The sequence below is a fragment of the Dysidea avara genome, chromosome 2 (assembly GCF_963678975.1).
Source record: "Dysidea avara chromosome 2, odDysAvar1.4, whole genome shotgun sequence".
NCBI classification, from domain to species: Eukaryota; Metazoa; Porifera; class Demospongiae; order Dictyoceratida; family Dysideidae; genus Dysidea; species Dysidea avara.
Window position 1 is genome coordinate 13,472,746 of NC_089273.1, and position 15,639 is coordinate 13,488,384.

General features: G+C 37.1%; 2 protein-coding genes across 3 annotated transcripts in view; both read right to left on the reverse strand.

Moving 5' to 3' along the window:
- LOC136246645 (serine-rich adhesin for platelets-like) overlaps window positions 1-548 on the reverse strand; it is a 28,371-nt gene extending 27,823 nt beyond the window's left edge. For both annotated transcript variants that reach the window (XM_066038175.1, XM_066038174.1), the window contains exon 1: window positions 488-548. The gene's annotated coding sequence lies outside the window, so the exon portion shown is untranslated. The remainder of the gene's footprint in view (window positions 1-487) is intronic.
- On the reverse strand, window positions 477-15,191 carry LOC136247833 (uncharacterized). The gene is made up of 8 exons (XM_066039655.1): window positions 15,060-15,191; window positions 10,603-11,237; window positions 10,064-10,159; window positions 9,194-9,241; window positions 8,874-9,143; window positions 5,700-5,774; window positions 4,695-4,898; window positions 477-562 (listed from the first exon to the last, which is right to left on the reverse strand). The coding sequence occupies exons 3-8, from the start codon at window positions 10,140-10,142 to the stop codon at window positions 477-479; spliced, it is 762 nt and encodes a 253-aa protein (XP_065895727.1). The 5' UTR covers window positions 10,143-10,159; window positions 10,603-11,237; window positions 15,060-15,191.
- Between the last annotated feature and the right edge of the window lie 448 nt (window positions 15,192-15,639).

A 15,639-nucleotide genomic window follows, 5' to 3' on the forward strand; every position in this document is an offset into this window, starting at 1 on the left:
GTGGTAATTTGTTTCGTGTTCGTACAGCATATGGTACCTGAGTTATGGGTGCTTATTCACGATCCGGTAGAAATAAAGTTTACTGTTGTCATTTTATTTTTGGAATGGCCTTCTTTTTAGTCCACATGGAGATGTACAATGAAATTACTGTACCTTGATCAATGTGCCAGTTAATGGTGAACAGACTGAGCCAAATCCTATCTTCATAACTTGTTTCAGTTATAAGTTATGATCAATTAAATAAGTGCCTGTAATTTATTTGCCGTATTGTTACTGTACATTTAATTGTGTTTATTCCTATTCCAACTGTCTAGTGCTATAACTCCCAAAGCTATTAATCATGAAAGACTGAAACTTCGATGTTCATTCCTTTGTTACTATAGAACGCAGAGAAGTAGTAAAATGGAGAGGTTGTGAAAAACAGCCGGGAGTTTTATATTAGTGGGTCACAAATTTTTAACACTACCCTGATATTATTATAGTTTACCTGACAAGTTCATGAGACATGACAAGTCCACACTTGATCTGATTCTAGTAGTTCTCATCATGTTAATTGGATGATCTGTATAATGTGAAACATTAATATGATGAGGTAACTACTGCTGTATGTACATACACACAAAATTAAATAACTGTCACATATGTATACCAGTAATGTACTATAATAGCTCAACAATTGATTACTATTGTGACTGCAGAAGCACCGGAAATGGCTAGAAAGAGCAATATAATTCTTTAATGCTGCAGGAAATTTTGACGTTAATCACCCAAATGGTGAGAAGCCTTGGATCTTTTCCAGATTAACAGTATAGACAGACTATGTATTCAACTAGATCGAAACACCACAGTATTAAGAGATGACTTTTCTTGCCCTGGGTGGTAGGGCAGTTTGAAATCAAAAATTCACACTTCTTTGTCTGTATTTTTGAAGAAATAAACCCTGTGCCTGGCACCCAGCAAATCATTTGCTTAGTATTGTGTGTACTTTTAAACTAAAACATGCTGGATACGATCCTGCCAAGTAGCAAGTTTCATCCAGTCCTTTGTGTGGAGCCCGACATTTAAAAAACAAACTGTGACCCAATCACGGAAAAACGGTCTTATGGAAGTATCAAGAAATGCTGGTTTTAAGTATTTAGTGTGTTGCACCTTGCCATTTTCACACATTCTACACCAATTCCTTACATTCCAGAGCATCCACTGCAAGTAACCAGTAGCTAAGTTTCCCACCATTTTAGATAGTTTTTAACCGAGGTTGACTTTATCAGGTGAGCTCTAAAAGGGGGAGGAGGCAAGGGCCCAGAAAGAGGGCAAGAGGCTGTTTTAAAAATTGAATAGGAAGGCGTAAGGATGAATTAGGCCAAGTTATGGGCCATTCAGGTCTCAAACTAGCTTAAATGAAAGGAATTCACAGTACAGGTGTTTATTCAACACCATGGAGCTGTACAGCCACATACGTACAGCCATCGTCAGGTTGACCAGAGCTCCATTAAGGCCCCACACCATATGAACAGATCACCACTGAGCTTAGGAAAAGCAGCCAGCAAAAGCAGACCACTCAAAAGTAGCTGATTTTGATTTTGAAATTAGATAGTTTATTCCTATAACTGTGGGTTTTTGGTGAAACATCAAATCTGTTAACATGGACGATAAGACCAGTTTTCCCATAATTTTGCATCTCATGAGTTACTAAAATCAATATTTCTGTGAAGATAACAATTGTGCCTCCAGTTTCATAGTGGATCTAGCAATGAGATACTACAATGACCATTCCACAGTGGTAGGGTACAATTTGTAAAAGTAGATTTTTCAGATTGTGGACCCTTTACATGGTTAATTCTTATTGTTTACAGAAGTACAGTACACTGTGTAGTATCCAAGTGCCTGGCTTTTAGAAGTAGCACAACATTAACTTGTTTACTATAAATGAATGGTACATACAGTTCTTTAAAGAATCTACTAGAACTATGGCAAAAGATATCCCAGGATGTTTGGTACCAGCTGTTGTCAATTTTTTTTTTGGTCCACAGCTTCCATGCTTTGTTCTGAGCTCTGCACCACGGGAGGCAGCTAAATCGTCCAAATTTGACTTCACCTCTCATGCTCCACAGCAGCTTAAATCTTTACTAGATCATCCTATATCACTATGTATCATTATTGCAAAATATCCCATAACAAACCAAGAGTTAAACTGTACATGAATGTGCCTGTATTTTTAACTCTTGTAACAACCATACACATTATTCACCACTAGCTGTTTTGGTGCAAGTAGATATCTAAGAGAATGTGAACAGGACAGAAACAGAAATCCGGAATGGGAATAAACAGCGTAAAGTGCCTGACAAAGGTCATTATGTTAACGTACAGGTTGGAATTTATGCAGCATTGTTGGATCATTCTGCTAAAATGGATGAAATGTTCTAATAGAGCTGTCACCTGTATTAAAATAATGTAATAGAGCATTAAACAACGATAAGGTACTGTACTGAAATCTGCAAATTTATGAATTGTCAGCTGGCATAGAATAACTATATAGACTAGCTAAGTCATAAACAATGAAAGTTAGCTAGTAACTCTCTTGAAACAACAAATTTAAACCATTGAACTTGAAGAGATTTTTTAAAGTAGCTATTCTAATTAACTAACAGTGCCTGCATATAGAAATTCTACCTGCAACTTTGGGTATGTGGCAGCTGTAGAACGTATGTGTAAGTGGCTCCAATGAGGAGACCAAGGAAATACTAACAGCCATGAGGACTCCTCTTCAGCTTGACGCATGCCCCTTTGTATGACTTCTTATCTGGAAGCAGTAGGTACAGTTTACAAAACCTATAATGGGCTAGAATACATTGTGAACCTCTTCATCAGTGTTTAATGTTTACTAGTTGGTGTTTGCATTGTTGGAGTGTTTGAGTGATTTTGGTATTTTCTGAGTGCCTCCATCAAGCACTTGCAAACTTGTCCATAGCTGCATTGATAGTCTGTTTTCCTTACAGTACAGCTAGCTATATTCACACTACTGTATATACACGCTTATTTAACTGTTGTCTAGTTTTCAAGCTCCACTAACAAGTTTGCATTCATCTAATACGTAATTGCTGTTGCTTGTCATCACTTATTCATACATTTCAGCTTGTTCTTTTGCGGCAGTAACAGATCTTGTTGTATCAAGTCATGGCTGTAGCAAGGTTTTGCTGCCTCTATGCTGGTTGTACTAAAGCTGGTTGCTTCATGGTTGTAACGAAACTTGTTGTGTTGTGGCCAGTTGTATTAAACAAAGCCTGTCACTTCCTGTAGCTGGCTATAATGAAGTGCTTTGTGGCTGTAACAAAACTTTGCTTTGTGACTATTTAAAGCCAGAGTAGAGCTTGTCATTTCATGGCAGGATGATGTGTTTACATACAGTTAACAAGCCTTGGACACCAACAGCAGCTGTTGAAATATGAAACCATGTTTCTGAGAAAAAACAAGCAGGTAAAAACACCAATTCTGCTACAGTAGTGCATATTGAAATACATTATGAAGGAACTAACTCTAATGACATACTTTCTGCTGGAAACAAGCTGCTAGGTTCTATACAAACTGTAGTTAATTTAGCAGGTTGAAATTCTCATATTCAGTGTGACACATTGGTGGGCGTTAATTAGTGTCCTTGACCTGGTAGCTAGAGCATTATGTTCTACAAAACTTAAATGCAGGCTATTTGTATGGCCAATTCAACGATTCTGAGGTTGTCTACACTTGAATTAAAAACTGACACAAAAACCTGTTTCAGACCAGGCTTACTTGTGTGGTAGTTTTAGACTTCATTAAGCATTTTATTCCATGCTGGTTGCTGGTCATGTTGGTACGTACTGACAAACATAGATAGATAGATAGATAGATAAATAGATAGATAGATAGACAGATAGATGATGGATAAATAGACAGATAGACGAACTGATGGATAGATAGATAAAATAGATAGATAGATAGATAGATAGATAGATAGATAGATAGATAGATAGATAGATAGATAGATAGATAGATAGATAGATAGATAAAAAGATATGTACATACACACATTTTTATGTAAACAATTTCAGTAAACCTGCCAACATGCCTGGTTCAATAACAGATTTTGACAAAACAATGCCAGTGAGTTGTTATGAATTACTACATATCTCAAACGGATTCACCTTCATATTTCCTAAGAATTTCACAATCTACAATGAATTAGACTCTATTTAAGCTGTTTTGGGGGGGTAATAAATCTCATATACTCCACCTTGTTTTCTAATATACTCCATGCCTTCAGGCACAATATAACATATGCTCAAAATCTAGGTTCATCCAATCGCTATGCATTGTTCACGTGCAGTGACTTAATGAGCATGATTATTCTGTCACGTGAGGACGGTAGTTGCTATGGCGCTAGTATTATCGCAAGAAAACCAGCTGCTTTTGCCAAGCCTACAGCAGAAACAGCTGTAGATGAGGTAAGTAATCTGAATGTAATGTGAAATAGAATCTAAAGCAGTTATACGGGCACAATGTGGAGTCTATGAAATTTATAAACGCTCAGGCCCTTAGTAGCGCCCTCGCTTCGCTCGTGCGCTACAGCCCGGGCCTTCGGGTTTATAAATTTCATAGACTCCACATTGTGCCCATATAACTATTATTTATATATCCACAAAGGTACGTATACCACTTACACTTATTACTTGTAGCAGTTACAGGTCTACATCTTCTTCTACCAATAACCTGATGGTGACTACTAATGGAGTAGTTATCTGCTCTGTCATCTGATGGTCCATCATCAACACATTGGATAATGATATTGTCTACTGCATAATTGTCTAATTGGTCAACATTGCTTGTTGTGATCAGTTTTGATGGGTGAGGTTGATGGGTGGGGTCTGTGAGTGAATATTTTTAAAATACTGTATATGGATGCAAACATAGGTATATAGGAAGATTGCTGTATTATGCACCTATCAATATTGTACCCCATCTCGCTCCTCCTATAGTATGTACAAGTTGAACTGAACCCTGAGAAAACAACTAAAAAAGATAAATAGATTTTTTTCTGAAGAGAAATATCATTTCAGCCAACCATAAGATTAGTGGTGACAGTAAAGTTGTCAAGAGCAGACATGTATGGTTTGGGTCTATTACAAGTTTTGGAAAAGGAATGCAACAGACGGTGCATTTATGGCTTCCTCACAGGAAACGTATGTGAAAATTTTGACTTGTCATAAATACTGTGTCAGACATTTAGACACATTTGAACGAAAAGATTTCAAGACCTTGTGTAATTCCATCCTTGATTTATTAAATGTTTTTGAGGAATCAATTCAATGCATACTTACTAGGGGTAAAAGGTAGGGAATTGAGTGTTAGAAAAATCAAATTCTCCACCCATGGGGGCATGACTAGTGGTCAAATTCCTATGTAGTATGGCTGCAATACACTTCAGGAAACAGGTTAAATCTTATGTAACTTGCAAGTTAAACAAAATGCAAATTGGATCAAAATCTCCCACTAATCGCCTAGTAATCCCAGCAGGTGGGTAGTGGGCTTAATATTGATAAGTACAAACTAATTATATTGGCTAGGCAACATCTCACTACAACATACCCCTTTAAACATAGAACGCATTACACTTACTAAAGGTTAAATGCTTTGTATATACATACGTACGCACATTAGAAACTCACAGCTGATATCATAACTATTGTCATGACAATGATGCTGTGTTATATCATCATCCCAGAATGGAGTGTGATGAAATTCTGTGAATGTTATAGAATGATAACATTACTTATATTGTACTTGCATAGTAGGGTATAGTAGGAATCCCCTCTCAAAATCAAGGCACTCTCCTCCTTATCTGCCAAAAAAAACATCAGGTACAACGAGTGTCTGCCCTCTCACCTTGATTTTCATTTAAGGCATTAATTTTCTTAACACTTGGCTAAATAATCTAGCACAGCAGTCAAGCTTATCTAATCCAAAACAGCCATACTGTAAAAAAAAAAGGGTGCGGCCCTCAAAAAGGCTATGGTGAAAAAAGATGTGAAATCCAAGGTGGCAGCCAAGAAATGGCTGTGATGGTAGGTTAATTGTAAAAATTTTAATAACGATAATTCAGGTGAATTTGGTGCCGCTTGGTCTTGGCACAAAATTCACCTGAATTGTCGTTATTAAAATTTTTACCATTAACCTACGATAAAAGCCATTTCTTGGCCACCACCTTGGATTTCACATATTTTGTATTTGTATACCCCATGGTCGGCTTTGGGGCTTTTTTAACCTATTTTTTTTCTTTATCACAGGAAGAAGAAAAAGATGAAGAAGATTTTAAATACTTTAACTATTTCTAATTTTATCAGTAAATATACAAATTATATATATATGTACCATGAAACCATCTAACTTCAAAGGAAAATTTCAGGGTACATATCTCATAAACCCGGGCTTGCTGGCTTGCCATGGTACATTTAAGTTAAACCATGGCTGGCCATGGTTTATTTTAGTTAAACCATGGCCTTGATATCTGGTGAGGTAACGTTAGTTTGTTTTTATAAGAATCCTGGCAGCATTCGATTGTGGGAGTTTATTATTGCTCACGTGATGAAAACCATGAGGCCGATTTTCCATCCTACAGCACTCAGATGGAGGCGATTCTACTCCCTCACCACCCTATGAGTTGACAAACGAAAGTTCAAGGTGAGAACTAGTATCATGGGTAATTTACGAGCACTTGTCCGCGTGTTTGATTATGTATCATGCCCATTTTTTGTATATCATGAGGTAACCACTCTACAGCGAAGCTTACCCCTCTAGATGTTTAGAAAACTGTGTAAACAGTGTTTAAGTAATGTAGCAACTTTGAAACACTTGTAAAATCGCTAAATTGAGTGTTTCCGTGATATCCGTAGTATTTGCCCATTTATGTTAACAAACGTAGTCACAACGTTAGTTGTTGCTGTCCCATAATCGAATTTCACAAGTTGGTCTATATAATGAATTCGGTGGTTGGTCTCATATTGGTCTGGGTGATTAGTCGCCCACCGACTCTTAGCCTGCATTGGCATGGTACATATCAGTTGTATCACGTGCCCTCGTGATTTGCCTGATATGTACACCCACGCTCTCGGGCCTAACGGCCCTCGAGCTTGGGTGAACGGCCCTTGAGCTTGGGTGTACATATCAGGCAAATCACTCGGGTACATGATACAACTATTACATATATATATTTATATTTATTACATATCAATTATTCCCTACGGATAACTTGTTTGCAGCTGTTCTCTCTGCTGGGTGACTTGAAATGTAACTGAAGTCTCTACAGGGTGATTTGCTTGTATATGAACTCTCTACAGCATGGTTTCTTTGTAGCTGAACTCTCCACAATGTGATTTGCTTCTATCTGATCTCTATACAAGCTTACTTTGTCTGATTTATCTCTCTAAGGGCGATTTGTTTGTAGCTGAATTCTCTACAGGGTGATTTGTTTGCAGCTGAACTCTCTACATGATGGTTTCTTTGTAGCTGAACTCTCTACAAGGCAACTTCTTCTAGCTGATCTCTCTACAGGGTAATTTTTTTTCAGCTAAACTTTCTACATGATGGTTTCTTTGTAGCTGAACTCTCTACAAAGTAACTTCTTCTAGCTGATCTCTCTACAGGGTGACTTGCTTCTAGCTGAACTGTCTACAATATTAACTAGATGCTGCTGGACTCCCTACAGCATAGCTTGCAATGTAATAGAAATCTATAATGGAGTAAGTCATAAACTAGCTGAATGCTCTATTAGGGTGACTGTTCTATTAGAGTATTCTGATCTTGCATTTGCTACACAGAGTTAGCTTTTGAATCACAACTCAGTGGTTTGTAATCCGATTGTTCTGTACTACTGCAAGGACTTTCTACGGTGACTATTCCAGTTATAAACCCATTATCAGCTCACTACTCTAAGTGATTTGACTGGTAGATGTGAAAAGTATTGGTATTTTCATTCAAGAATCTTGATCACGCAATTATTACACACCTTCGGTTTCGTGTCATATCTTCATGATCTTTATTTTGATTGCTTTCAAACCACCAAAAGGTACTCCTACAATGGTTGATCTATCCAAAAAAATGATTTTCAACTCATTCCATGAAGCGGTTTACCCTGTAGGCATGACAACAAATCAATCTTGTTTTACACGAATAATTGGTCACAAATTCTTAACCGTTCATTGGATTTGTACCAAATTTGATACTAGAATTTTCCTTACTGTGTGCCAAATTTTAAGGCGATCGGAGTACGTGTTTGTGTTTTATAGCAATTTTTGCAAGTGTGCAAAAGCACGAAGAAGAAAAAACGAAAAAAAAACCCTAACTTTTGGCTGCTCGTAACTCGGAAATGGCTTGAGCGATTTCCTTCACATTTGGAATGTGGACCCCCTAGCTGGCAGGCAACTCTGTAGCAAATTTGGTTCCAATCAGATAAGGTATCACCAAGATACAAAGGTGTGAAAATGACGTTTTCTTTCTTCCTGTCAATATACCCACGGTGTGGTGCGCTGGCTTCTTGGGCCGCTCGACATACTATCGTGTGTCTTGATACAACACCCATGTATGATATTCTAATAGAACAATCTATGTAATTATGCTACAACAAAAACAATAAATAAACATTAAGCATAGGCTCCTCCTACAAGAGACTAAGTGAATGACAGTGTTACAACATTCCTCTGTGGGAAAATCCCTTGAACAAAATATTATTATGACAATAATCCAATGTAGGGATTATCCCACTGAGCTATGTTGCAAATGCATTTCTTGTGTTTACTACTTTATGTATTTTAAACTACAAATTTACTAGTTATCATCACAAGTACCTGTCCTCAGTTTATCAGGAAGATCAGTCATTACTGATATCATGTTAAACAAGTAACAGAAGTGTTTGTAATCTCTCGTAGTGTCTAACTGAACTAGTAGAAAATTAATAATCCTCTGACATCTGATTCTTGAGCTTTTTCCATTGACAATAAAACTCTCCACATTACTAGGAATTTCTAAGTGTTGCTTTAGCAATTTGATGGTCAGTTTACAGTTAGGAATTAAACTCTGATACAACAAGTTGCAGTATCTGATCAGAAACGAAAACTCTGTTAAAGATAATAATACTATAATAGGTCAATTAGAATTGTTATCTTACCAGGTTTTCTCATAATCACATCAATCACTTGTGGTCCATACAAACAGTCTAAAGTTAGGAGAGACAAATATGATAAAAGTAGTTAACATACTGTAGATAGTGCAGCAGTGTCACATGTGTGGTTGTGTGAAAACCTGCGCAGTAGTGTGATTGTGTAATTCCTGCCAGTGTCATCAATTGCAGTTGGTCTCCATCACTATGGGAGCCATCATTTTTCAACTGATGATTGATTTTGTTACCAACCAGTGAAGAAACAATCCAATCTATGATCAACTTAACACCACCAAAATAACCATGGTACTGAGCTACTTTCATACTTTTTAAGGTTAAACTGTTGTAATATGGCAACAGTAACGGAGGAATAGTTAGATGAGAATTGTTTAAGATAGTATACTTTTATCTAGCAAATAAGTATTGGACACCAGCATGATAAGGATCATAGCGGTGTTCTCAATATTCACTGCACAACTGGTTCTAGTAGGCTATGTATATGTAGGTAGGTTCTTCTGTTCTTGATGTGCAGTAGTTGTGGTTTTCTTAATAGTTTTACTTTGTAAGGGTAGCATGGTTGTGTAAGACCTTTATTTACCGTTAAATTACCGCAGAACTAGAACGACCACTTATCAAACAATTTATTTGTGCATTTTATTACAAAAAAACAACATGTAACTATCATACAGTATGGTAGTACTGTATAGCAGAGATCTCTCCCCTCCCCCTCCCCTCCAAAAATGGTACAGAAAATCATGCATGGGGAATGCTGGGATGAAAATGCACATACCTACATTTTGCAAAACAAGGATATTTCTTATTCAAGAATAAATGAGAGGGTGAACTCTCCAAGACAATTACACACATTTCAGCTCTTACTAGTTAGATGGTTTGATGGATGACGTGTACCAGTGTAAGGATGGTAATCCATCATTATGTTGTCTTCTTCATCATCCATGTGTATATTAGTTTATCCTGTGGTTGTACAACAATGAAACATCCAATACATTACTGGATGGTATGTTTATAGTTAAATGTTTGGGTATATACCGCTCAGCTGGCCTTAACACAGGTTGATTTGTCTCTTTTTACATTAATTTTGCCTGTACTGACTACATAATGAACACATGCTTACCTCAGTTGACCACAACATGGTTATGCTTTGAGTAAAGGGAATATATTTGGGAAAGTATCATTAGTATCCACACATTTTCTGGTCAGTATTAAATTACGTACACAATAGAAACTAGAACCACTTTAAGTTTTGTGGTGTTTGTGATAGTCAACATAATATATTATTATATGTATTTATCAGTGAATAAATAAAGTTGAAATCTAACCACATACAAATAACACATTTACATACAGTACATATAACACAATCACATAATACATGTAGACTATATATAAGATCTTACCAGGAAATTCCTCACAAGTGACAATTCAATGACGGCTATATACTAAAATGCTATCAGTGTTGTTAGGTGACTAACCAACTAGTGTGGTGTAGCCTTACAACTACCTTATCTAAAACAGTCTGTTGAAATAATCCAGTTGTTCAATGAGATGATCTCCTTTGGTCAATTAAAACTAGTTCAAAACAACAAACTGGACATTAGTTGTATTATGTTTCACTTTTCCTTGATCAATACACCACACTGATTTATTAGATCTCTTCGTATAATAAGAGTTTGGTGAAAATCTTTATAGATATTATGGTGCTAGAAATTTGAAGTCTTTTTAACTAGTGCTACACAATACACTACCAACTGAACTATTTACAGCAATACTTTTCTTGATACACTACCAACTGTTACCTGGAAAGATGATAGTCAATGGCAACAGTAAACTACTTGGATTCTTTATGTGTATTGTAGTCACTATTGCTATAGTATTCTTGACAGTAAAAACTGTTGCTGGTAATATCGACTTTGGCAAAGTTGATTGTATAGTACTATGTGCTGTAAATACGTTCTCTGGTACACAGACTTCACTCTTCACCACTTGTTGTAATTTCTGCAATTACTTCAGCAAATTACTGTAAGCGACTCAGCTATACAAACAAGGAAGTATTACATTAACAATGTATATTTTGTTTACAGTGTCAAAAAATAGATCAAGTATTATAATAAACACAAGTTGTGCATACAAAATAGCAGTGAGATTTGCATAAGCATATATGAATTTTACACCCAGTAACATGAAAGCTACGTAGTCAGGCATGTGGAAGTTTCATATTCAATGAGATTTATCTATCATTATACTGCAATCATACATTTTACAATTTACGTATTCTTGTCTTTTCACAAGAAAGGAGCAATGATTAGGTGTAACAATGTATAAATTATCAAGTTTTTTTCCAAAATTCTCAATTGTACTAGCAGCTGACTACTGATCTGTCATATATCTCAAAAGCTATGAGTTTGAAATTTTCACCATGAATGCAAGTGTTTATCTCACTTCATCCATAGTAAGCTAGTTATTGATATAACCATGATTTTGAGCAGCTTTTTTTACAGTGGTAACTGTAACTAACACAAGCACGTCACCAGGTGCATAGTGGGCAGGTGATTGATTGTTGAACAGAAAATGGCCGAGTGGGTCATAATAATAATTATGGTGTCTCCAGCCTTAATATTGGGCTTTCAAGACCACCTACACCACTGAAAAGTAAAGAAAAATGTACATACAAAATATCTGGGAAAAGGCTATTCAAGTCTCTAACCTCGTGTTTCAGCTGGCCAGTGGCATTATAAAGTGCCAGAGTGTTCCCAGTGGCTGGCACACATCATTAGAAATCCACTCGCGAAAAGTAGCCTGACCAAATCAGAGGCAAGGCTGTGGTGCAAATGTGTAAAGTATTAGTGTGGCTATCCAGTCATGGTGAAATGTGAACTTCACTGGTGTGTGCATAGATCAACGTTTATCAAAATTTTGGTCACATTTTAACCTTTGCATGCTATTCTATAGCTGTCTATAGTTGTGCCAGGAAAATAATGTCTTGAAAAACAGCAAGTCTTATATTGGAAACGAACTGCCCACCCACATGCAAATGTGCCTGAGTGGAGGACAGAAACAGAAAATGTGTTTGGTGTGGCCTTAACAGGTGTAACAAGAACTCAGATTCAGAGATAACAGCAATCAGCCAATGGAGGGGGTTGGCTTTAAGGGCAGGCAGGATGGCAGCTTCTGGGCTAAGGGGGCCACCAAAGCTCTAAAACTAGGGCCATAGTCGGTCTCAAAATTAAAACTTTCAGTAGATAAAACTAGTTAGCTCTTACTATTATGAAGATAGAATCACAATACATGTCGCTTGAGGTACGCATCACCAGTAAGTATGAATCATGTGATATTCTAGCAATGATCAATAAATAATAATTATACTGGAATGCATTGGTGGCTGCAATCAATATTCATAATAACCATAACTGTCATAACTTTCCACTACAATGGGTAATCAGGCAGGAAATCACATGACTATATTGATTTTTAGAAAATGGTATGTTAGCAATGCTTTGAAGTTCAGTTAAATAGAAGTTTCTTATTCATGAAGAGACTCCACCACAAGTCTTTTAGTACTAAGAAACTTGCGGCTAACCATGTTAGTTAATTAGTTATCCACACAAGAATGTATTGTTAACCGCTGAAATACTGTCAACAAAAAATAGCACAACTGACCAAACCAGCATGTTCTTCACCATCCTATTCCAGTGCCGGAGGGTAAACTGGAGTGCCAAAGCAGGTGTTAGTGTCTTACTTTCCTAGACAATGGGCTGCGTTGCTGGGACAAGACAAGCCAGCACCATTGGCAGTAATTTTGCCTTGAATTTTGCCTGCTATCTTTCTCCACTTTCACTTCATTTACATGAGGCAAGGTGATGCCAATCCATTGATTCTCACTCGTGGTATTGAGGATACTCCATGGCCAGCGTCTAGTCAAGCGTCTGGTACACCAATTGCGATACAACTTACAGTAGCTATACTGTCGCTAATTTTTTCACAGATTTCTCTTACTCAAACTGATGCAATTCTTTTTGATAGCAGTGTGTATCACCAATAAAAGTGCTGTTTCAGCGACTAAGCCTTAAAAGTAAATTTTCGAGTGGAGCCTTCCCATGTAGGCTTGTGCGTGACACCGTCACTATCAATGGCGCGAGGCATAGGTATGATTTCCTTTTCACTGCTGACAGACCATTTTCTAAAACAGTAAGACACTCCAAACTAGCACCTTTGAAATATAAATGTACTTGGAGTCGGTGTCAGAATGATGCAATAAAAACCTCAGCTCTGCCTCGGTTTCCATTGCATCATTCTATCATCTCCTCTTCTGATGTTTATACTTCAAAGATGCTAGTTGGAGTGTCTTACTATAACAAATTGCAAAATGGAGGTCAGGTTCCAAGTTACAGTTGTTTACTTTCTGTTGCTTAACTGTGAAGATGAGTGATTCAGTAGTCACTTTATACTCATGTGAACTGAATGCATGCATTAATTTTCTGGGATAATGATAATAATTGACCTTTGTAGAGTATCTATGGTACTACATAGAGTGGGTATGGCAACCGTGTTAGCTATACTTTGTTTTGGCTTTGTGCTGAACCAGGGAATTTAAGTTGGAGATCTGCTGGATGGATTCGACTAATATCTATAATGTTGTAAATCAAGGCTGCTGGATGGAACGATCATGAGATCAAGCTTCACCAGATGGGCTACTCCGCATCCAGTCGCATTGTGTGCAGACTGTGGTTTGCTAACTGCTTAAAGTAGTGGCAAGACTGCAAAGATTGAAGATGATCATAATTGTATAATAGTGTATAATTTTTAAGTTAAGATATACACAATCACATTTAGCTGGAGATAGAATACACTGATTGATTTGATTTGATTGATTTATATATATATTTAACCTCCGAGCAGTTGGCTACAGCCGTTCTTCCTTGCCCGGAGGGACACATTACAATACATAAATAATATACACAAAACTAAACAAAGCAAGGTATAACCGATACAAAGACAACCAAGGTAAACAACTTACAACACACACACACACACACACACACACACACACACACACACACACACACACACACACACACACACACACACACACACACAAACACAAAACATGCATATAATTACAATCATATTAATGTTATCAAAGGAGTGAGTCACAGTGCCGCTTAAGGACATCCACGTACTCATAAAATGGAGAATTAATACAGTCTGTTACAGATGACGGTAATGCATTCCACCATTGAATGGTTTTATAACGAAAAAAAAATGTTGAGTATACTGCAGAAATAGCAGTCATCATGCATACAAGTATACATTGTTGGCAGCTATAGTATTACAAATATAGTCATGTAGGCCACAGGATATTCTGTACACAAGTTAATAAAATCAATTTATGTTATGCATAGCCCTATATATGGGTTAAATATGCATGGAAAGAAAGTGGTTAAGCACCACTTCCTCTGGAGGGCCCACCCAGTTTATTTTCAGGCTAGGGTATTAGAATCTTTAAGGCCAGCCCTGCCAATGGATGCTGGCTGTTTTTCTAGTACTGCAAACACACAGTATATATTCCCAGCCTTACAGCTAGGTGGCTGAACAATGGGGGTTTCTTGCTCAAGGAACAACATTTGAAAGTAGGCAAATGCGTACTAGGGCGTGGCCACAATCTTTCTCGAGATCTTTCCGGCTTTCACTTTGTCCTTGGGAAAGACTTCTCTCTTTGGGTCATTTGGCAGGTTTTCTCTTTATCCAATGACAAATTAATACAAAATCAGTCTGGCCACGCGAGGCTAGCTACTTAGTGGTATTGTATGAAACAGTGAAAGTACGTGCAGCGAACAATAAACCGTGACTAACTTACTCGAACTACGCTTCTAGGTGATATCGTTTCTCGTACGAAAATCTCACGGACCTCACACCCTTTTACGTGCTTCTCTAGTACAGACACACGCCGAGTAACATGTACTGGTTAAACACTCGCAATGAAACTTACACAAATACTATATGGCGCTAATAGACGCGTCTAAATATAATTAGTAAAACATTTTGATTATTATTTATTTAAACTCACAGTCAGTACTCGTTTTTCCGTACTGGAGTGCATATATAGCAACGCCATATATACAAAACTACGCACAACACTAAGAATTATTATTTCAGGATAAGTCATTGAGGTGCTGGAGTAGACCATCACGAAAATTACCAATATCATCAAAATTAATAAACTAGATGGCAATGAATTCCACCACATTGTAGCTTGGTGTCAAAAGTAGTGCTGACAAAAGTTCTTCTTGTAATGAAAAATGTCTGCAAACCATGGTGAACACCTAGTTCTGTATAAATGTTTATGACCAAAGTGTAGTGGTGGTAGGCCTGAGCGGGCCGAGCCTATTATGCCAGCATAATTTGGAGAATAATGGGTGCTTAATTTTGTTAGAATA